Here is a 24,090-nt window from a genome sequence, read left to right on the forward strand (position 1 = left end):
AAACAATCAAATGACTTGAATTAAGAGCTCAATAATATCTAAACGAACCAAGATCGAACTAAGCTTAAGTCAAGCTTGAATTGAAAGCTCAATAACATCTAAACAAACCAAGTTTAAACCAAGCTTCAAACAAGTTTAAGCTCATAAAAAATAAACTAAGTCAAATTTCAACAATTATTTTAAAGGCTTGGTTGATTTTAAACTTGGCTCAGTTTGGCTCGGTTGCCTTATCAAACATGCTTGAACATCCCAAAGCTCGGCTCGACTCAACTTTATTTACTACGATAATTTACCAAAAGGTGTATGTAAGTTTTCGAATTTACCATAAGGCGCATGTTACTTTATTATTTACCAAAGGACATACCTTTTTGCAGTGTTCTTCCCATTCTACTCTCCTGACAAATTTGACTATTTTCTATAATTTATCTCTCTTCTCTTTTCTCTTATGCATGTAACATCTATTCTCTTTCATCCCCTCTTTTTTCTTTCTTCTCTTTTACACGCCGATTCTTCTAAAAATATTTTAACACCCCTGAGAATATAAAATAAATAATAGATACCATATTTGAACCCGAGAAATATATAGAAATTGAAATAAGTGCAATTGAAGCTCTCTAGGTCCATCAGTAGGTTTTAACTGAAACTCATTGATGGACTTAGAGAGCTCTGATTGCATCCATTTCATTTCCAATGGATTTCTGGGGTTGCAAGAAGTTCAAATATGCTATTCATTGTTTATTTCAGCTTTGTAGAAGTATTAAAATGCAATATAGAATAATCATCAAAATTTTCCATACTGGGCATAATATGATTCTATATCAGGTCCGCGTTGGGCATGATATGCTTCCATATCAAGCTCAATGTAGAGAATTTTGACGATTCTTTATTATTATATTTTAACACTCTCGAGAAGTCGAAATACAATGGATAACATATTTGAACTTCTTGTAACTCCATAAATTTACAAGAACTGGAGTGAGTGTAATCGGAATTCTTTAGGTCCATTAATGAATTTTGGTCAAAATTCACTGATAGACTTAGAGAACTCTGATTTCACCCATTTTAGTTCTTATAGATTTCCGGGTTGTAAGGAGTTCAAATATGCTATCAATTATTTATTTTGACTCTCAGTGGTATTAAAATATTTTTAGAAGAATCGGCATGTAAAAAAAAGGAAAGACAAAAGAGGAGAGAAAAGAGAATAGATGTTGAGAGAGAAATGATAGAGAAACATTTATTAGGAGAGTAGAATGAGAAAAATAGTATAAAAAAATACGTCATTTGATAAATAAAAAAATAATATATATCTTTAGTAAATTTAAAAATCTACATAAACTATTATATTTACTACCCTACTCTCATCCTGCTCATCGGATCTCCGGATAACACGCGTATCAATCCATTCAATCCATTTATTGACCGATGATTTATTCATGACTGAAAGGATCAGTAAAATATTTTCACCTAAACTAGTTTAGAGTGCCGTTTTATTCCCCAAGTAGATAAAATCCCCTATTTGCTATAGACTTAAGGCGCACATTAATTTCATCAACGTTTATTTAATTAGGAATTTATTGATACGATATTATTTTAATCACAATTGTAATCCTGCAACAACCACTGGTCCCACGTAGACTAAGCCAACAAAATGTTAAAAACGTGGTTTCACTCTCATGCGTCGACACAGCCGCCGTCCAAATTTCAATTTGCATTCCATTCCATTTCAGTTGATCAATTCCCGGCGGTGGGCGGTCGATCCATATGCATTACGAACGGTTCAACTTAAAGACCAGTCGCCCAATTATCTTCTTCTAAATGCTTCTAGAAAGATCGCAGTTTTACTAATTCGTATAATAATGAATTCTAAGGGCCAGAAAATACAAACTGTAACGATGATTAAAGGTGAGCTGTATTAATTATATATATATATATATATATTTATTATTTTTAAAATAAATTTGATTAATTTAGTACTAACTGAAATAATTAATTTTTAATGTGATTCTGTTAATTTAATTTTAATAAAATTTTAATTTAATTTGGTTAGTTAATATTAAATTAATTTTTAATTAATTTATAAATTAAATTAACTGAATATTCACTATGATTGCTTAGCCTGGAAGCTATTTTATAATACCTTCCTTTGTAACGTTGCAGTCTCTAAAGTTAGAGCTTAATGTGATCTGACTCGATAAGTTCCTTGTTCCATTTTATCGTCAAAGAAATATTTATTTAAAAAAGAGAAAGTTCTTGCCTGCTCACGACGCCCACGTGAGCAATGAAGTTCTAAAATCAATATAATTTCAAACAAGAAATATGTGTTTCTGACAGCTGGATTGGTCTCCGCTTTAAGGGACCCACTGGGGTTCCCTCTCTGAACCGACACTTGAGTGAGCGTGGCGTCCAAGCGATGCGCTGGGTCTGCGGCACCGTCAGTTGAGAACTCTTGCACGGATCACGATGGCCTCGGGTCGGATCGAACGGTCATGCTTGGGCCTGCTGCCGAAAGCCAACTCGTCGTGACCGAAGATGGGTCCCCAGGGCATCTGGGCAGTGGCAAAGCGCCACGTCGAGTGCGGAAGAAAAGGCATCTCGGGTGTGCTGATTCCGATCCGCAAGGATGTGCTTGATAATAAGTAGGAGCGGAAAGGAGCGGGAAGGCAGACCCAACCTCGCCTTTCTCTACCCTGCTACCGATCTCGTTTCTAGGTTTCTCGTGTCTCCTTCCTTCGGCCTTCGTTTCGCGGAGATCTGGGAGGTGTAGCGGCTCTTCTGTTGGCGTTTACAGGTATCTTTTTTCTTACGCCTTTCTCCGGAGATCATGGATCTACTTTTGTGGTTCTGCTTACTGCTTTTCGATTCCAGTTTTTTTTGCTTCTCGTATGAGATCGGATCTGTTAGGGACTGAGTTCGGCTCTCCAATGTGCGAGAGAGAGCCTGTGTCGGTTTAAATCTCATCTACGTTGCTGATTTCTTCGCAGTAGAATAGGCTTTCTGCAGAGGAATCTAGAATATTTGGAAGTGTCTGTCTTTCGTTGGTTAATATTATTTCCGAGATCTCTCCGGAAGATGTTAACGGATCGATCACGCCGCCGGCGACCAAACCTAATCTAGTCCGGCTGGTCCGTACCTGACATAGCCCGTTTCTTAAATGGTTGAGCCAATCTCGACTCGACCTGGTCCGTTGGTCGAGCCGGGGGGCATGGGTTTATGCGGCATGAGTGTCAGGGCTGATACAGAATAGGAAAAATATGATATATATAGTAAAAAAATGGGGAAATAATTTTGATACTGTATTTATTATGCAGAAATGTAAACTTTAATATAACATTTGTAGGTCTGATATAGCTTTGATTAGAAAATAGGTTTTCTGAGCTAAACTAAGTTCTCTGTTTTGGCTGAGCATCTTTTTATCTACCTTTCTAAAAAAAATATAATAATTATTTTTTTTGTCTTTTTCTATTTATAATTTCCCTCTTTTTCTTTTCTAAACTCTTAGAATATTTTTTTTTCTCCAGTGACAGTTGGTATCATGTTCATCATGCTCAACCTAGCATGACACGTATATGGCTGACTCCTAATTAGTCCATTTTAGTGAAAAATGAAAAAAATGGCAATACCCCCGCCCGAGAACCATCTTGAGAGATAAATCATGATAATTGAGAGATAATGTGGATGGAAGGGTGAATTGTGCCAATTTGATTAGGTTGCTAATATTATAATAGAATGCATTCAAAATCATAATATTGGAAATAGAGCTGCCTCGGCTAAGCACAGTTCGGTCCGATCAGTTTCTTTTTGTTTTTTTTTTCTTGTCAAATCGGGGTTTGAAAATGGGCTGTGCTTGGCATGACATGTTCATCCACCGAGCTTGGGCTTGTGCGCCTTAGGTCATGCCAGCTCAGATCTCGTGGGTGATTTATTTAAAAGAATAAAAATAGAATTTAAATAAAGAAAATAAAATAAATTCTTTTAGAAATGGTAATTTGTTAAATTTATAAAATTATTTATATTAATAATTAATTCTTTATCTTTTATATATAAAAAGAATGGACTAAACTGAATTTGAGTCTAATCTATGTCGGGTTAGGTTAGGCATGATCCATTTTGGGCCTGGGCCTACGAAGCGTGACGCATGTGCACGGTATTGCGCTTGCCATGCCTTTGGTCATGTCACAGGTAGGCCTTGTCCATTGATACCTAATTGGAAATAGTTGCTACAAGATGTTAATTTATGTGGATAGAAATTATGGTCTCAATTAACTCTATTTTCTTTGTAGTTTTGTACTTGCAATCCGTTCCTTAACTTACCTAAATCGTCTAATCTGCAATGGAATATGTTTCTCACCTTTCATTCATAGCCTGCAATGTTGTTTTCATCGTTTCAAGCATTACATTCTCAGATGCAGTTTTGTTACTAACATCCTTGTTTGGTTTTTAGTCTATCACTATGGCACCAACTCTTGAAGTGGCAACCAAGTCTTCTGATTTGAAACTCTCTCATCCACCTCTCAACGAACGAATACTTTCATCCATGACAAGAAGATCTGTTGCAGCACATCCTTGGCATGATCTTGAAATAGGTGAGGATAGTAATCTAAGTTTCATAATGTAGCGTTTTTCATTCTTTTCCTTGTTAATTCAAATGTTTATTGAACATGGATGCTGCATGCAGGTCCAGGTGCCCCTACAATATTCAACTGTGTAAGAATCCATACTTTTTCTCAAAAGAATTCTCGATTGCCATTGGAATATTAGAAAAGTACAGTTAGTAACTTTAACTATTTATTTATTATTTTTATTTTGGCATGAATATATTGCATCTAACCAGGTTAACATGTTTACCTTGTACTTCTTCTAAAAAAAAAAATGGTAATTTAAACATTTTAATGCATTAGAGTTTTATATAATATATGAATTTTGTGGAGATTATTGTCATGGGAGTGAGAAGTCTACTTGTATCTGTGTTAAGAACAAGCAACAAAAATTCTTGCAGGTAGTGGAGATAAGTAGAGGAAGCAAAGTGAAATATGAACTTGACAAGAAAACTGGTCTGATAAAGGTGTGTATGAAAATTTATTATTTTTCCTTAATTTTTTCTACTGTTAATTTTGGTACTTGTTTTACTGCTATAGGTGGACCGTGTTCTTTATTCATCAGTTGTGTATCCTCACAACTATGGTTTCATCCCTCGCACTCTTTGTGAAGATAGTGATCCCATGGATGTGTTGGTCATTATGCAGGTTTGTTGTCCAAAGATTCTACAATACATTTTGATGCCTGCACCTGAATGTATTTGAAGTGTTTGAACCATACAATTCATCATCATTAATACTTGAAAATGAAATAGAACTCTGATTCATATAGATCTTTTATTCTAATTATTTCTCCTTGTTTTTTCCTCCATTTTTTTATTATTTGGTTCATCAAGTGAAACTTTCTAAAAATGGTTGTTGCTTGTGCTTATTTAACAGGAACCAATACTTCCAGGATGCTTTCTTCGAGCTAAAGCAATAGGTTTGATGCCTATGATTGATCAGGTTTCGTCTACTCACAAATAAGCTGGATTCCTTTATTTTATGCCAGACTATTCAAAGAATCTCATAAAGCTTCATATTCTACCGTGGTTATTTGACAGTTGTTGATTGGTCTGAGTTGTTTGAAACAGGGGGAGAAAGACGATAAGATTATTGCTGTCTGTGCTGATGATCCCGAGTACAAGCATTTTAATGATATCAAGGAGCTCCCACCGCATCGTTTAGCTGAGATTAGGCGTTTCTTTGAAGATTGTATCCTCATATATTGGCAAATGCATTTTATATACAACAATTTGTTAACCACATCTGGTGACTAAGTCCTTGTGACACAAAATTCATTGATCATTTATCTCACATTGAAAGGGCAGTGTACATGCTCTTGCTAACTGCTAGCAAATGACACATACACCTACTAATTGCTAGCAAAAGATCCTTCCAAGGTGAAAGGATCTTTCCACTTTCCATACTAACTTGTTCAACCAAGTTACTAAAGGTAGACCTTGCAACAAATAGGAAAGGCACTTTTGGAGTTATGAATTGTGTGACACAAGCGTTGTGCTTCTTAGCCTTCGGAAATCAGATAAGAAAAATGAAAACAAGGATGTGGCTGTAGATGACTTCCTCGATGCATCAGCAGCAACCAAGGCAATCCAACGTTCCATGTAAGTATTTTGTCATTTTCTATGTTAAATAAATCTTCCCAAATTGTATTGCAAGACCTGCCTGAAAAGAGACTTATCTAAAATTTGGTAATTTCAATTTCATAATGTATAAAATGTTTCTTACCCTCAAACTAGATACATTAGAAGATGAACTGCAAGCTATAGTTGTTTTATCTGCCACTCTTGGAACAGCACAAGGAAATTTGTTTCCAATGGTTGTGCTGTAACGGGTCCAAGAACAAATTACTACTCAAACAACGTTGCCTCTCTATTGATATCTTTTATTGCAATTGGATTTGATGTGTTTGCATAAATCATATCTATCCCTTCTGTATTTGCAGGGATCTTTATGCGAGTTACATTGTGGAAAGCCTGAGGAGGTAGAGCGGGTCATGAAGCATGGATGGATCTGGCCATCTGGGGACACGGGCGTTTGCAGTCAAACTACTAGTATACTGCTATCAGATTATTATATATACATATGAATTTAGCTTGTGAAAGATTCAAATGTCTGTCTTGAGGCCAAACAAGCACTAGTTTCTTAAGCGGAGGCTCCCTGTTGATCGGAGCATGTTATCAATGGCTATTGTTAAATTTCCTACTGTTAATTTACTACTGTTTTTGTTTGCATTCTGTGAATTACCAGAGACATTTAACGATACTAATTATTTATATAAAATATTATTTCATACATGTTAACATCTGATACAATACGACTGTTCGAATTATATTTTGCAATCATTATACCAATTAAGCCTTATCTTATTAAATAGGATAGATTATATGAATATTTATGTGTTATTAGGTTCTCTCTTTTATTATATTATTATTTATATTTAAATAAATTTTATTTTATTATTACTAATTAATTTTTATCCATCTATATTTTATTTTATAAGATTCATTATTGTTTAATAAAACAATGCGAAGAATAGGTTATTTGGATTCGGTCAGATGAGTCTTTTTATATTATTTTGTTTAGGTCATTATTAAAAAAACACATATAACAAAATCTTTCTTAAAATTATACTTAATTAAGTTTAAAAATATTTTTTTTATTATTTAGTAATTTTAAAATAAAATATTTTTTTAAAAAAACTCAGTCGAGCTTAACCTGGTTCTTATTAACTCCATTTCCATGTTGGGCCGGACTCGTGAAAAGATGATTACATTCTTCAAGATATCTTTCATAGTATAGTATGTATCTAGATTATATTAAGGGAGGCATGGCATGAGATCAATTTATAATCGATAGTCCAATGACTTGATCTTTTATCTCATTATAATATATCTATTCTCCTCTAATTAATTAGGTATTCTCATGGGAACATTAGGTCGGACCATGGTGGCGTCATTAGGTCGGACCATGATTCTCTACATCATGACTCCTTATGGACGAGGTATGAGCATCCTCTTAGACGGATAATTGACTAGAGTATGATGATATTATCAGTATAAGATTTGGAAATTAAGTTTTAGTTAGTAATTGAATGTTTATCCTTTCTCATATATTATTCAATTATTTAAGATTAATAATTATCTATAATTTATTTTTTAAAAATAAATGGATAGAGATACCGACTTTCTGCAACGTGGACAGGAGCCCATTTTTCAGACCGTTCTTAGCCCATCACTATTTTAATCCTTCACCCAAACTTTTTAAAGGAACAAATTGCTCGTTCGTACCCGATCACTACTCACGACGCTCCTCCATCGTGTTCGCATGTTCCCTTAGCACAAGGTCGAGCTGTACAACACTAGTGCCTTTGAGGTGGGAAACCATGCAGCATGCAATAGCAAGTATAAGAACCCAGGGCCATACTGGTCTTTTTAACTATTTTCTTCGTATAAAATGCACATTGCCCTTCCTCGTATACTGTTCAGAACAAATATCATTTTGACATGGGACTGTAGCGATAAAATATGTTTTTAATCAAATTTTAATTTTATAAAATAACGGTTAAATTTTTCTTAACGATCTAAAAATGTTAGATTGATGATCCGTTCATTATGAACATTGGCTGATGTATTTTGACGATCGATCAGTCCTCCTGAAATTAATCGACATAAATTAAATGAAATAATAATAATAATAATTTTATCCCTTTAAAAATATATTTCGGCAACCATTTATTTCATTTTTAATTTTCCTAAAGAAACATAATATTTGAGGGACATGCTTCAGACCAGCAGAATAAAGAACACAGCTCGGTCTCCGTGCGTGGCCTGCGCGTGGGAACTAAGCAGCTCTATCCTTAAGGGGGGATAACGTCGTTACTTGACGGCGTAAGAGTTTACCGGGAGACGTGCCTTGTTGTAACTTGCAACTGGACGAAGCTCTCGTGCGTCGGTGCCTCCGTGAGACCGTGACGGCCGTTAAAAGTTGGAAAGGAAGAAGAGAATATGAGCACCTCCACCGTCGTCCTCACACGCCGCTTTCATTTCCTCTTTATCTACCGCACCGCCTGTCTCCGATTTAGGAGCCCCGTGCCACGAGCCCTCCTAGCTTTCCTCCGCTGGTCTCTCCGCTCCGATCGGCCTCGCCGCCTACGCCGCCGAAATGGTACCCTCTCCGCTTTTTTCGATCACTTCGATGCTAGGGTTCCTGCGGTTTACGTTTCTTCGTGTGATCGACCAATCTGCCCTACTTTATCAACCTGCCCGTGTCCGATCGTCCTTTAGTTGCTCATTTCCTTAATTTGGGATCTGATTTCGCGTTTAGCTGGTCTGTTTGACTTCGTTTGGCTAGGGTTTGGATGTGAAACATGCTGCTTATTTTATGACGGTTGACTTGTGGAGCTCCGGTAGACGGTTCCGCTGATCATTGCTTGTAGATTTTAGTGACTTGACCCTCTTCATTCTCCATAGCTGCTGCTTAGGTTAATTGAATGTTTAAAATTTCGGATCCTTCACGGGTGTTTTCTCATTCTGTTCTTTGTATATACTCATTTTACTCATGGTGATCGTTAAATTCATGGATCTGACATATTAGTTTGTCGTGCAAGAATTATTTAAATAGGGATATGAGGTTCATTTCTCATGTCTTATTCGTTCATATTAGCAGATGAACTATGCTTTTCCTTTGCCAATTTTGTTCTTATCGTTGTGTGTGTGACCTCTTATGAAGTTACATTTTTTTTCTTTGGTCTACATGGGGGATGGCTTAGGAAGTTACATTACTTATGCTACTGAATCCCTGTCAATGAATCCATAGTCCATAGTATTCAACATGTGCTTTGTCAACCTGGTTAAGATATACCTGCAATTTTTGTTTGAGTTTAACAGGAGCTTATGTTCCTAGAGGTTTCGTTGATGGAACAAAATTTCCACTGGATGCGAGGTAACAACTAACACACTTATTAGTATGATGTCTCCCTCATAAATATGCGAATATGGTCCCTTGGTCACACTTGTATTGAGTAAACAAACTAATCTGTGTATACTGGACTTAATCAACCCCTCTGTGTTGATCCTTCTCCTCCCCCCAGGATTAAGGTATGCCTGTTGATGAATGCATCTGATTTGCTAATATGACTTTTTGCATTTTGATATGGCAGGCCAATGCAGTATCAGGAATGGCAGTGAATGATGACTGCAAGTTGAAGTTCTTGGAGCTGAAAGCAAAGCGGACCTACCGATTCATAATCTATAAGATTGAGGAGAAGCAGAAGGAGATTCTTGTAGAGAAGCTTGGTGAACCCAACTTGACCTATGATGACTTTACTGCCAACCTCCCTGAAAATGAATGTAGATACGCTATATATGATTTTGACTTTGTGACTGAAGAGAATTTACAAAAGAGCAAAATTTTTTTCATCGCATGGTAAACTTTTTCTTCTTCTTTCTTTAGTTGGCTTAACCCAGACAACAACTTCACCTTTCCCTTCTGTTTGATACTAAAGGTCCCCCGACACATCAAGGGTGAGAAGCAAGATGCTTTATGCAAGCTCAAAAGAGAGGTTCAAGAGAGAGCTTGATGGCATTCAGGTCGAGTTACAAGCAACTGATCCTACTGAGATGGGCCTTGATGTCATAAGAGGCCGCGCAAATTGAGCATACGGCTGTGCGCCTCTAGTTTACGCTGTCAGGTTGTTCTCTATTATTTGGTGTGGTTCTGCTGGAATATTCGTAACTCCCAAGGGAAGGTTAGTTCCCTAGATATCATGTGAGCATGTGGTTGGCATTACTAAATAGAAACTATTCAAAGTATCTTCCCATTTCTACTTTGCTGTTGTCTATTTTGTACTTGGTACTCATTGCATTAGCATCTAATCATGTTCTTGTGTTTGAAAGCTAATGGTATTCGACATTTTGTTGTATGGCAACAAATGTAGTCACTCTTATTAATGACTTTACTCTTGTGATGCAAATCTACCATCCGAGTAAACTCCGCAATGTCCCTGGGGGGATTAATGACTTTACTCTTGACACTTGACCCAAATGCCTCCTTTTTCTAGGAAATAGGATGTCACAGATGAATGAGTTTCAAGTTGTGGTCATGTTGATTTTATTCTTGATTCGATTTTCTTTGAATATGGCAAGTTTCTGTATTAGTACAAGAGTTGCCAAAATCTCAAGGGCATGCCATTGAGCTGTGTTTTTCTAGTCTCAATTGTGAAATCAAGCCTGATGGTTTCTAGTTCTTGTAAGTGAATTATGAAAGAATGACGTTGTTGATGGACCCTGTAGTTTAGAATAAATATTAAAATATATTTTTTAGAAAATTAGAAATTTAAATATTTACCAAAAATCTAATGTAAGAATTTATCATGTAATTTCCATATTTAACATGCTTCCAAGTCAATGATTGCTATGCATTTTTTTTTTATAAAATTTATATTCTAAAAATAAACAACTGATTTAAAATTGGTATATATTAAGTAGTCATTTTTTTTTCAAAGTTTGAAAGTAAATAAATAATACATTTAAAAGTCATTTTATATTTTTATATAATAAAATTTGATCAAAATTATTGTATTTATATATTTTTAAAAATCTTTTAAATTTATATCACTTTACACTCTATTATTTTTTTTAGAAAAATATATTGCACAATAACTTTTAAATTTTTTAATTTTCATCAATTTTATATTTTTTTTTAAGAAATATTTAAAATTTTATAAAATTGTAATAGTCATTTTTAAAAGTTGTAATATAATTTGAGTAAAAATTAAAAGGTGCTTATATTATTTTCATCGAGAAAAAAAATTATTTTACTAACTTATTAATATTTCTTAAACAGAATCAAAATCATCTTCGTTAAATTAATTTAAATTAAGTTACAATATTTTTGATAATTGATAAAAATATTTTGATATAATAATAATTTTAATTATATTGGATTAAAATACTATTTAATTAATATATTAGAGTAGCTACTATAATTTAAAATTAGAGTATATTTTAGATAAGCAATATCAGCGCAATTTTTTTCTTTTTAACAAAAAAAGTAATAAGGGTTATCTTTATTTTTACTCTAAAATATTCAGATAATTTACTCTAGCATATTTTAATAATTAAACCGTATTATAACACTAGATTGTTATTTTTTTAAAAAAAATTAAGATATAATATTTAGGTTAAAAGGTGTAAAAAAAACAATAATATTAGGTGCAACAGCGTAACATATCATCTCTCATATATATGAAAATATTAAACTGTTTTTTTTTTAATTATCATCTCTCGAAAAGAGAAAAAAAAGGGGTCGTCGGTCGCAATTTTGACTTTTGACTAAATTAATCGAAATGCGGACTTGATAAAGTACCTTAACTGGGCAACGCCATAGGTTTTTGATTCCCCACTTTCCTCGAAACCCTACCCTCTTCGGCGCCGCCTCCCCTCTACGTCTCGCTTCTCACTGCTTCGTCTTCTGAGATCCACTCTGGGAGAGTCTGCCGCTGCCGCCGCCGTTTATTGTGGATCATCGAAGATGTCGGGCGCCCTTGACATGTCCCTCGACGACATCATCAAAAACAACAAGAAGACTAACGGTGGAGGCCGTGGACGGGGCCGTGGCTCCGGCCCTGGTCCTTCCCGCCGCTTCCCCAACCGAGCGACAAACCGATCCGCCCCCTACTCTGTTGGGAAGGTATGCTCGTAGATTTTCCCCCAGCTGCCGGATCAGTGTTCCCTTCCGATCCGATGGAACCGTCCGTGGGTTTCTCACTTGATCTGCGATCCCAGGCTCCTGAATCGGCGTGGCAGCACGACATGTACTCGGCGGCTCCGCCAGGCGGGTTTCCTGTTCCAACGGCGAAGGCGTCCTCCATAGAGACCGGAACAAAGCTATATATTTCCAATCTGGAATATGGGGTCTCGAACGAGGACATCAAGGTTCTCTTCTCCCACATTTAGTATTTTTTTCTTGTATTTTCTTGATCTCTGTAGTTGGCATTTTGAACTGGAAATCTAGCACATGTTGATTTTTTAAAAAGAAAAGGGAGGTTTTTTTTAACGCCTTCTTCTCTCCTACTAGTAATACAAAATTTATATATAGAGTGGATCTGTTCATTCTATTACAGAGTTTACACAATGAATGTGTTTTACTAGTGTTTCTATCCAGGTTCTTCGCAATTCTTGTAAACAAATATTTCTTTAAGAGAAAAGAGGGCTGAAATTTAATAACTCTGAACTTGATAATAAGATGTTACAAAAAAGTAAGAAGGAAGAAACAATTTAAAATTAGATTTAAATTATGCAAAAAAAAATTTAGTTTATAGTCGAAATCTTCTGTTCTACTTGTTATTTAAATATTGTTTTCCTAAGGCCCAACCATCAAATTTTGCAAAAACTGCAATTAAATTTGTATTAAACTTATTAAATTACTTTAATGAACTTTGCAGCTGCTTCTAAGAGCATGCCTACATGCACACATGGAACACACTTCTCATTTTTAGTTCTGATCTTAATATGATCATATATGGCAGCTTTGTCTCTATGTTTGTTTCATAATACTCATAAGTTAAATCATTCTGGTTCAAAGAAGATGTTTGTATCTATATTAACATTTTTATTGATGATCATATAACTGGTAGTTCTTACTAAATTTTCTTATTTGATCTAAGATCTTTTTTGGTGTAAAAATATATATTAATATATTTTTGAATGTGTGTTCGGAATACTATTACTATTTCTTCCATGTATTTGTGTGATTTTTGTTTTGTTTTTCTGTTGTCTTTGAGTAGCTATCTTTGTTTTGCCCGTGCTTACAATGATATTTGATATTTCCAGGAACTTTTTTCAGAGGTTGGGGATATCAAGCGCTATTCTATTAATTATGATAGAAGTGGAAGGTCTAAGGTAGTTACTCAGCTAGAATGTGGTTTTTTAGTGCCATTGTATATATTTTATGTCCTCATCTTAATCTCTTAACTAAATAATTGAAGGGAACGGCTGAAGTAGTTTTTGCAAAGCGGACTGATGCTTTGGCAGCTGTAAAAAGGTACAACAATGTGCTGCTTGATGGAAAACCAATGAATATAGAAATTATTGGGACAAATATTCCAACACCAGCTGTTGTTCCTCAACCCTCCAATGGTGTCATGGGAAATCCTATTGGTGGTTTAAGAAGGTTGACTTTGTCTTGCTTTTAGAGATGCATGCCTGTTATTTGCAATTGTTTATTTGGCTATGTTCTTATTGTTCATCATTGGATTTCATGCTTTTACCTGTTTCTTATTGGTATATGTTTTCTACATCAGTTGGTGCAATCATTTTAGACTTTCTTAATAGCCAATTTTGTTGGTGAAAATGCATTTCTATTTTTAATTTTCTTATTCCTTGTCTTACATCAAGCATCTATTTCTTATATGCATATATGATCCATACCTTAAAGTTGTCAAGTTCCATTTATTCTATATTTGTGTGTCATACATTAATGCAATCATGTAAACTTTTGTTCTTGCCAATTGTGCTGGCCAAAAGTGTATGGATGTTTGTATTTTCTTTGTTGATGTATGCGTGAGAATCTATTTGCTATCTGTGTTAGATTGACCTTGATTAAAGATGTCAGATTCCATATATTTATATTTGTTATGGTGTCCTATTTCTAATTAGGTTCTGATTAGTCTCTCTATTGTATTGTTATATCATTTTTTTTTCTCTTTTGTTCTTTCCTATGTTATCAATGCTGTATATCATTGAAGTATGGCAATATGGTATATTTCAGAGTTAGTCACTCAATTCAACACATAATATCATGTAGATACTACTATCGTCTGCCCTAAGAGTGTTAGCTCCTAGGAAAATGTAAATTAATAGTTACTATATTTTTTACTACAATCATAAAATGGATATTATATGTGGACGAAATTAGTTTCTCATGGTGTCTAGTGTAAGTTGTCTTGATCTAACTCTGCTGCCTTAATGAGCTAAATGTGTATCTGTCAAATCTAATGTGTTCTATTTCCTAAAATTGTGTCACTTTCTAGTTAATGTATATAGCTCTGCCTTTTGATAACTTGTTTATGTATTTTGCTGCAGTGGTACAATTAGGGGTTCTGCAGGATGGCCACGAGCTGGTGGCCGTGGAAGAGGTCGGGGACGTGGACGAGGTAAAGGTCGTGGTGAACCAGTTTCTGCTGATGCACTTGATGCTGATTTGGATAAGTATCACTCAGAAGCGATGCAAACCAATTGAATAGTCCTTATTGGCTTCTTCAGCATACCACTGTTGCAACCATTGCATGCAGATCCTGCTCCACATCAATATCTATTCTGCAAACATGTATAATGTAGCTAATGGAAGATAGTACTGTTTAAGTACTCTGAGATTTTAGGCTTTCATTTTCGCTTTGTTATTTGTTTTGGTGTGAACTTCCTACTAGTACCTGGATTAAAGTGAACATCTGGTGCATGGCCTAGTCATCATTTCGTTTGGTTAGTCAACAGTCTTCTATTTCTTTATATTTGCGGCTTTGGCACTAGTGCGGTTAGACTGACTTCCCTCTGGAACATACATCCCATGTCTGAAGTTGTGTTGCTGCTGCTGGAAGAATAAGGATATGCAGTAAGTTTCATATGCAATTCTTTATTGTGATTAGAACAAAGTCACAATGTTTATTTGCTGACCATTGTGCCATTTGGTTTTGACAGGTCAGTGGATAATCCCTTGCTTCGTGGGTGATCTAATTTTAATATACCATTCTTGAAGTTTCTTTTTAAGCTTGCAGCCTTTTGTGGTATTTGGGGTTTCTTTGGGCAATCAAAGGTTCACACGAGGTTTCTTCCTTTGCTCCACAATTCTGTAAGCTTCTAAAACTGTTAACCACAGTGGTCTTTTCTTGGACTCGTTGTAGAACATCAGTGCAAATGCATGCTGCTTCTGCAATTGGTCAGCTTGGGCAGTTTGGGTGCTGGGGATTTTTTTTTATTATCATAGTGGTATAAGGAACTAAGTATTTTTTTGCTGCTTATGGATATACAAAGATCTTACAAATTACTGGGAAGCACCTCATGCTATCAATACATAGAAGATAGATGAAAGGTATATTGACAGATGAGGCTTTCCCTTCTGGAAATAAATGTACGTTCAATCCTGCTCAAATAGTTCGTAAGTTCGTCTCAACATTTTGGTCATGCCTTGGTGTAATTGTATCATATGCCAAGTACAGCAAAGGAGTATAGTTCAATTTCTGAGCTGATTTATCAAGACTTTTTTTTTTAAAACTGCACATGCTGCGGCCGTGCCTATATGGTAACAAGCGATTAGCTGTGTAGAGGTGTGAATGGGATACAACCTTGTTCATGGTGCCTTCTTTTAACATGCTAGAACCAATCTGATCAGCACCACATCGAGGGATGAACGTGGGTTTAGTGCAAATCTAGCTTGTACAATTATTCATGCATTATTATTATGTTGTTTCAGGAATTATATAGTTCCATGTGTCTAGTACAATTACTCGAGTTTAACAAGTGGTTACACCATGTGTTGGTGGGTTAAACATATATATTTTTGCTAAGCAGCTACTTTTAAGCTCATCTAATCATGTGGTATGATACATCACGTTTACATCAGACCATGGTAATTCAAATAGTCTGATGGTACTATGGAATTTTTACTAGGACAATTGTTTTTTGCATTTAATTTGGTATTTTTCGTTTCTATAAAGCAAGCTAAGTTATGCCAAAGTTTGAGAAAACCAGTTTCATTCCTAGAATTGACTATTTAGTCACTGAGTGACTATTACTTGTGTTGTGAAAGAAGGCCGCAGACCCTCATTGCATGTTCCCAGGTTAGGTAGGCTCTACCTAACTCGGAACAATTAACGGGATCCTGTATAGTTACGGACAACAATTACTTGTAATAAATTTCATGGATTGACGCAGTTGATACATACACTAGTGTTTGCTACACTAGGTCCGGGTCAATTCTTAACCGGTGTGAAAATATTTCGCCTGAGTGCCTCATCTTTCTCACATGAAGGGTTGCTGTATTAGGATAAATGTTTTTTGTTCCCTTTCAAAGTGAGTGGCTGTCTTCGAGGGGCTGTTAAGAAGGTGAAGATTTCGTATTTGATCTTTTGTTGCAAAGATGACTTGTAGTAATAAGATCTGCAATTGCAATATGCCTATCGGGATGACTTATTTTGAGCAATTGGATTCTTGGTGTCCATGATGTGGAAGGGAATTAGATATCCTTATTCTTAATTTTAGATTTTGTTATTCTTAATTTTGTAAATTAATGGAATGTTTGCGAGCATATTAATAGTTTATTTGTGTTAAATGAATAAGTTTGAAGAATTAGTTAAATTAAATAAATAAATTTAAAAATATATGTGTTCAATTTGTTAATATTCATCTAACTATTTTTATTTTAATTTTGATTTGGTTTAGCAAACATACTTTTTCAAATAAGCGTTATCCTCCTATTTACATTCAATGGTAGCCCTGCTCATTGCTCATTGTAGTAAAAAGATGGGGGAAAAAGTGATTATGATTAGGGAGGGTATTTATCTCGTTAAGATTGATACTCTAGACTTTAAGTTGGTACTATTTTATGCTTTTATAGATTATATAAAGGGATTTATCAGGTTAGTTAATTGTCAAGTAATTAAGGCATAAGATATATTTTTTTTTTAAAAAAACATGTGCTGATTTGATCATTATTTCGTTGTAACAAATTTGTTGTCCTACTTACTTTTAAAGGAAGTCTCTACTCATGTATTCATATAGGTGTCTTTCTTGACCCCATGGGTCATCTGAGATGATAAGTGATGGTATGTTTGTCACATGAGGTCGCGAGATTGAGTCGCAGGGTTGTCGGGGTGTAAATCCCTGAATCCTGTGTTACTCATCCCACCACCACTTGTCCTCTCGGTTGTTGTGATTTACCTCTCTTGTGATGATTTTGAGTTGGGTGCGGCAGGAACGTTAGGGGAGAGCGATTTCACCTTTTGCCACATATAGGTATTTTTCTTGCCCCTGAGTTATGATGTAGTGGAAGAATGTCAAGTTATCACTTAGATATCTGTTGTTCGATCCTCAATTATGATGTAATGGTTTTCTTCGAATGAGATATGCAATCATCAGATGTTGAGCTTTTAGATTGTCTTTTGTGAGTACTTTTTGATTTATTTTGGTGGTCATTTAGAAATTTTACGAGGTACGATGGATCGTTTAAGATTCGATGTTATCTAGTTTAATATGAGGGTGCCTTTCTATAATACCCAAATATATGATTTTTTTTTTTATATATGATCTAAAAAGACTCTGTTGTATGATTTCAAAATCCATATCTTGGGACTTGAAAAGCTTTAAAAAGATCAGAGATTTTTAGTCTCGTTAATTTTTGTAAAAAACTTGAAAAGAAAAAATGTTGTATTTTTTAAGCATTGGAGAGACTTGAGTTGGTCGAGGCCAAAGGAAGAAAGCATGTCGTATTTTTAATCATTATTTAGCGCATTATTAATTATGTCAAACGTTAATTAGTGGAATTTTGCGAAAATTACAGTTATTTAGCTGAGGTAATCATATTTAATTAGGTTTTGATTTAGTTAGATCATTTGATTGGTTCTTGAGCTAGACTCAAATTGATTTAGAATTAAGTAATGTGCCAAAAAAAAAATAAATTAAACTTGGTTTTCGTGACTTAAAAGGTTGCATCCAATTGAAAGAGTTTGTACTGAACCGCTAACGAACCATATTTAAATGTGATTCGGTTCAAGGAATTAGGTTTAACTCGAGTTGGTTGGAGCCGCTTGCTCTCCTAAGTGACTAGAGATGTAAACGAGTCGAATCGAGCCGAACAGTATTAAGCTCGAGCTCGGCTTGTTTAAGTTATATTCGGACTCGAGCTCGGCTCAAGTTCGAATCGAGCTTTTATCACAAGGCTCGAGCTCGGCTCGTTTTAGAATTATCAAGCTCGCGAACAGTTTGAACTCGGTTCGTTATTAGCTTGATTATCAAAATTAACGAGCCTAACTCGTTAAGTGAGTTCGGGCTCGTTTTCAAGCTCATTTAGAGCTCATTTTGGGCTCGTTTTAGAACTCATTTTTTGATTCATTTTAAACTTCATTTTAAGGCTCGTTTTAGAGCTCTTTTTTTTTTTTTTGCTCGTTTTAGAGCTCATTTTTAGACTCGGTTTAAGGTTCGTTTTAAGACTCGTTTTTTTTTATTCACGAATCTATAAATGAACATGTTCGCGAGTTCATGAGCCGAATATCCTTAAACTCGAGCTCGGCTCGATAAAATTATCAAAATCGAACTCCGAATAGCTCGCAAATCGTTTCATTCATTTACATCCCTATAAGTCCAATAAGTGACTCTTCTCCTCTGGTATCTTCGAGATTTCCTCAATCGAACTCTTCTCAGTTCTCCCTCGATCTCTTGCCCTCCTCTCCTAGGGTTGGCGACCTTGTTCCTGATGGAGTTTCAGCGAGGGCGGCAGCCACTCGGGTAGAACCGACCAAATCATTCTGTCGAGGGCAAAAAGGAAAGTGTATATGGTATCTTATGTTTTATTCGATTATGGCTTGTTTGAGTAAAAGATTGGTAGAGAATTATTTCAAAGTGATCTTCCAAGTCCTACCTATTGAAATTTGTTTCCTTTCTTATGCTTGATTCGGTCATGGATTGTTTCCCATCAAGAGAGGTAAAGCGAATTCAGATAAGATAACTCAGACTTATCTGGAGGAGGATTTATTGGTTTTTTTTTTATAGTAGTGAGACACACTGATCTGTGAAGCTTACCTGTGTTAGAGGCTTTCGGCCATGTCGAAGAAGAGTGACTGGGGCAAAGAAGAAGAAATTGTCACCGCTATGGATGTCAGAGTTGCTCTGATGCCATGTTGAATAGGGGATAGATCGCTCTACCTTTATGCATGTTAGATTGATTTGGTCTTCAACAACATAAATATCTACAAGGAAATTATTTGCAATATACACACAATTAATTTTCTTTCATAGTTGCCACTGGTTGCGCCACGACAGTCAGTTCATCTGCACAGTTAGCCATTGTACACTCATAGATCACCACTATAGATGCCCCCACGGGCGGGATCAACTGGTTATGACATGGATTCTTGCAGCATGAGTCGAGAGGTCGAGGGTCTGCGGCAGCAATTGCGATAACATCAATATCTGTCCGTGCTAAACACCTAAGACCGCCATGTCATAGCTGGGCCCGTATTCACCGTGATTTACTCCCTCTCATACTTGTGGGGCCGGGTTGAGGGGGCCGCTAGGTTGGCGGTTCCAACCTTTTGCAGCATAGATCACCACTATAGATGATCATCAAATGACTCTGAATGCTCATTGTTCTTTACTAGTTGGAGATATGAGAGCATCCACATAAGTTTCCTTATCACTATATCTAAAATTTAGAATAAATAACTCACTTTATTAAATTTAGATAATCACTTTTCACTACACACTACATCAACTATCCTAAAATTTCTATTATCTTTAATTTTTTATTATTTTCTTCTTGTTCTTCTATTTTTTTTATTATATTTATGGAATGAGTGGAAGGAGAGAGATTGAAAAGAATGAGTGGAAGGAGAGAGATTGAAAAAGAAATATTATTTTACTTTTATGGTAGAAGTTTCATTCCCTAAATTTAGAGAATCACTATTCATCAAATCTAAATTTAGGGAATAGATAGTGTAGTTGATGCAAAAGTTTTTTAGTTGTCCTATTCAAAATTTAAGGTAAAATTTTTGAATAGGATAGTTGATGTGGATGCTCTGACAATTGACAATTCGCTAGATTGGAAGACAGGTGAGCAGATGGTTGGGGAGATAGAGTGTGGCACCAAAGTGGCTAAAACAGGGACACGAGAGAGAAATGTAAGTTTAGGTTAAAATTATAATTGTACTTTGAACTTGAAGCAATTATTTGCAATCAATCTCATTTACTTGCTTCATGGAACTTTGTTAATTGAAAATATGGTCCAATCCAGTTTCCTTATTGGACTGGATTTGATTGATTTTCCAGTTCTACATTTTTTTGGGTGAACCAGACTTTGTTTGATATCCCTGAACTTTCTGTCTGATTCAAATTTAAAAAAATTGAAAGAATCCTTCTGCTGATTTTGGTCAAAATTACCAAATTGTTGAACTTATTGACTGCTGGCATCTATTCTTGGGACAAGGATTGGATTTAGATGATTGTCCAACTTGGTCGATTAAATCTAAAGTTTATTTGATAACAAAATTCAGTGATGCTCTTCCAAACTCATGTGACGTTAATGCCACCATATTTTAGATTCTTGTTTGCTTGTATCTTATTATATCGATGTATTATCTTTCAAAAATGAACAATTTGGTGTAGTGCAAGCATTTCTGAATATTTTGTCTTCAATTTATTCTAGGATGATTTTGTTCATCTTAATTTGAATTGACAGGGCTGATATACTGGATGAAGCTCAAGGTGGTATGTCGTAAAGTGTATGATTACGTTCGGTATGATTTGAAGGAAATCGCTTTCCCGTCATCTCTTCCTGATCCTCCACATATCAAGAAACGTAGGAAGCTCACATGGATAGAGCGCTGGTATGTTTTAAAGGAAGCAACTAGGCTTTATGCTGCCAGTTGGGTGCGGGACATTGGCCCTGATCTTAGGCCAAATGATTACAAAAAGAACAATGCTGATGATAACGAATTTGATCGACAAAGTAGTCCATTTGACAAGAAAGAACCTTCCATGTTGGAAGATCTTGCTGTTGCAGCTAGAGGTGGAATGGAGACCCTAAGACCCGCTCTGCAGCACATATATATGACGCGTGCATCAGCATACAGAGATGCTCTGATAGCTTTTGTAGAAGGGTATCAAGAAGAATTAAAAAAAGTCATGGAAGGAGAGAAAGTTGACAAGTTCCATAGTCAAGATGCTGATGTAAAGAAACCAAACTGATATCTCTGGAAGAAAATTAATCAAGGTATTCCACAACTCATAGTGTTCATCAATCTGTACCTAGTTGTCAGTTCCTTTTTCTTTTTGAAACATTATATATCGCTTATTTTAATTGTAGGTTTCTTTCTTGTCTTTTGAAATGACTTGTCCAAGTTGTTTGCTTTTTCTCTTTTTCTTTTGGCTAAAATGAAATAGTTATCGAGTTGTTCTGAAGATATGTATTGTTTAAAGTTTTGTAGTTTTTCTGTGATTTAAAATGATCGATATATTGATATGTACATAAAAAATCTTGTTGAACTTTGATCCACCTAGGATTTCATTCCATCTTATATCCCATGTTGTGTATCAATGGAGTTTGCAACATCATTGCAGAGTGGTGATTAGTTTCTTGTCATTTCTACTACCTAAATCTAAGAAACTGTGCTGCCATCGCCGGCTTAAGGGTTGCTTGTTTCAGATGTGGAGTACTTGTTCTATTATTCCTATTTATCGACCAAACGAAATGTTTGGTTCTGCACTTCTGCTCTAATACATGACATCTTTATTATTATGTAAACTTGTGTCTTGGTCACAGAAACTTGTTAATTTAGTTGAAGAAACAACATTTGATGGGAACACAATTTTGAAAGCTTTCTAACATCTACAAGTACTTCCACAAAATTCCAACCAACAACTCAACCTCCATATAATGCAACATTCCAAAAGGAAGATGCCAAGTACTTCAGTAGCAAGACTCAGTGAGCCGATAAGCAACATCCTCAATATCCATATAACCTCCATCAAGGTAAGAACCTGAGCACCCCGCTTCCACTCAAAGGAGAAAGGTAGGTCTAAGACTGATTAAGCCTTACTAGCTACCAAGGTAAGAAAGTCTGATAAGAACATTCATCACCTTGGAGGTAAAGAGCATAAAAGCTTCTAAAGTATGATATTTTGTATATGAGATTGAGTTTCAGGATTAGGATTCTCTGACTCCCAACTCCAACTCCAACTCCAACCTTAAGGTTTTGACCCTCACCATATCAAATTGTCTCTATTCGATTCACTTCGAAGGTCTGAAACTTCATTAAAAATCAGGTCTTAATCATTGGCACTAGAGGAAAGGTTTTCTATGTATGGATCTAGACATATTTAACTCAAATTGTTATTTATTTGAAATTCAAGCCTGCCTAGGCTAATGTCTCGACAAGTTTTGGTCTTTTGAAGGGGCTTTGCTATCTTGATAGTCTCTAGCTCTGAGAACTAACAAACCATTTACTGTTCTTCCTATCGACATCTGAATCTTTTGTGGTTAAGTTGAACGCGAGGCCCTTTCAAGGGCGAAGCTGTGCGATTGCAACAAACATCTCGAGGCCTACGAGCTCTAGCCTCTATACCTTTTCAAGGCTAAGTCATACTTTGATTATTGGTCTTCCTCTATCCTTCCATGGGCTACTTCAAAACTTTTATTATTTATCTTCTGGAGATTGATTTTTGAATGTGTACAAGTAATGATTTAAATTTATTCAATAAACGAATTATGGAGAAAAGTCAGATAACGCAGAAGACCTCGACGATAATAAGAGCTGATTTTTAAGGGATATATTTTGTGGTTGAAGGCACCTTCAATGGTGTTGAAGGCACCTTCTATCCCCTTAAAAGGGCTACTTGACCAAGGCATTGAACATACCTCATTTACAAGTTTCTACACGTTAATTCGATGTTCCGAGTGTTTCGACTTCTTGTTGCTGCTCTACTATGATGCTGCTGCGTCCGACTACTGCTGAGGAGCCGTCCAACATCGAGCCTGATCCGATCATCTACAAAGGTATTGGGTAACAAACGTTTAATATTGTGCTTAAATTATTGCATAAAGGAAAGTGTAGCGTGTTACACTTGTCTTGACTTTTCCTTGTACTCGATCCCCTTTTTCGGTGATTCCAAAAGAGGTATTTAGTAGATTACTCGTCCATATGTCCACAAGGCCTGAGTTTTGGAGTAGAAGTCGTCGAAAACTCTCAACCAAATAAAATTAATCGAGTTTGCACACGTGTTCTTTTTCTATTTCTGTGTTTAATTTTGCTGTGTACTTTTAATTTCAAAATTCAAAAGATAATTTTTTAAAACCACGTGATTTACCTTCCTCTCATGTGCGTCTTGATCAAATAAGTGGTATTAGAGTCAAGTTTTGCTCTAAATTAGTGCAACCACCAATCAAGCTTGGGGAATTGCTTTATTTTGTTTCGGGTGTCAATTTTTAGTATCTTATTTGAATTGATAAAATTTACCTCTTCAAAAATTCTTTCTCGTTTGGTTTTACTTGAAGTTGGTGCAACACCATTCGAGTCATCGACATATTTTTTCTTCAAACTTTGCTAATCCAAGACCTAATCTTGGGACATTTTTTGTCCTTATCTTCTTTTGCAAGATAATTCAAATAACCCAACTCAAGGATACAGAACCGCTCGCCCTTCCTTCTTCAACGACAATGATTTCCATATTGGAAGAAGAGAATGAAGGTTTACTTGAAGATTGACATCGATCAGTGTTCTCAATCCGAC

General features: G+C 35.6%; 4 protein-coding genes across 5 annotated transcripts; all 4 read left to right on the forward strand.

Moving 5' to 3' along the window:
• Positions 1-2,606: 2,606 nt before the first annotated feature.
• LOC122040836 (soluble inorganic pyrophosphatase 4-like) lies at positions 2,607-6,892 on the forward strand. Its single transcript, XM_042600289.1, has 9 exons — positions 2,607-2,788; positions 4,442-4,583; positions 4,676-4,704; positions 4,997-5,062; positions 5,136-5,243; positions 5,475-5,540; positions 5,669-5,789; positions 6,118-6,199; positions 6,541-6,892. The coding sequence occupies exons 2-9, from the start codon at positions 4,451-4,453 to the stop codon at positions 6,581-6,583; spliced, it is 648 nt and encodes a 215-aa protein (XP_042456223.1). The 5' UTR covers positions 2,607-2,788; positions 4,442-4,450; the 3' UTR covers positions 6,584-6,892.
• Positions 6,893-8,604: 1,712 nt separating this feature from the next.
• On the forward strand, positions 8,605-10,569 carry LOC122040837 (actin-depolymerizing factor 7-like). Its single transcript, XM_042600290.1, has 3 exons — positions 8,605-8,762; positions 9,757-10,022; positions 10,102-10,569. Exons 1-3 carry the CDS (start codon positions 8,760-8,762, stop codon positions 10,250-10,252), a joined length of 420 nt encoding a protein of 139 aa, XP_042456224.1. The 5' UTR covers positions 8,605-8,759; the 3' UTR covers positions 10,253-10,569.
• A 1,411-nt stretch (positions 10,570-11,980) lies between these two features.
• On the forward strand, positions 11,981-15,080 carry LOC122040838 (THO complex subunit 4A-like). The gene is made up of 5 exons (XM_042600291.1): positions 11,981-12,287; positions 12,383-12,532; positions 13,430-13,498; positions 13,585-13,769; positions 14,681-15,080. The coding sequence occupies exons 1-5, from the start codon at positions 12,129-12,131 to the stop codon at positions 14,835-14,837; spliced, it is 720 nt and encodes a 239-aa protein (XP_042456225.1). The 5' UTR covers positions 11,981-12,128; the 3' UTR covers positions 14,838-15,080.
• A 3,866-nt stretch (positions 15,081-18,946) lies between these two features.
• LOC122040839 lies at positions 18,947-21,867 on the forward strand. 2 transcript variants are annotated; one of them, XM_042600293.1, is made up of 2 exons: positions 18,947-19,130; positions 21,042-21,867. In XM_042600293.1, the coding sequence occupies exon 2, from the start codon at positions 21,056-21,058 to the stop codon at positions 21,548-21,550; it is 495 nt and encodes a 164-aa protein (XP_042456227.1). In that variant the 5' UTR covers positions 18,947-19,130; positions 21,042-21,055; the 3' UTR covers positions 21,551-21,867. The 2 variants fall into 2 exon arrangements, with proteins under 2 accessions (XP_042456227.1, XP_042456226.1); XM_042600292.1 differs by lacking the exon at positions 18,947-19,130 and adding an exon at positions 20,170-20,484.
• The last annotated feature ends 2,223 nt before the right edge of the window (positions 21,868-24,090 follow it).

The sequence above is a fragment of the Zingiber officinale genome, chromosome 2A (assembly GCF_018446385.1).
Source record: "Zingiber officinale cultivar Zhangliang chromosome 2A, Zo_v1.1, whole genome shotgun sequence".
In the NCBI taxonomy this organism is placed as follows: Eukaryota; Viridiplantae; Streptophyta; class Magnoliopsida; order Zingiberales; family Zingiberaceae; genus Zingiber; species Zingiber officinale.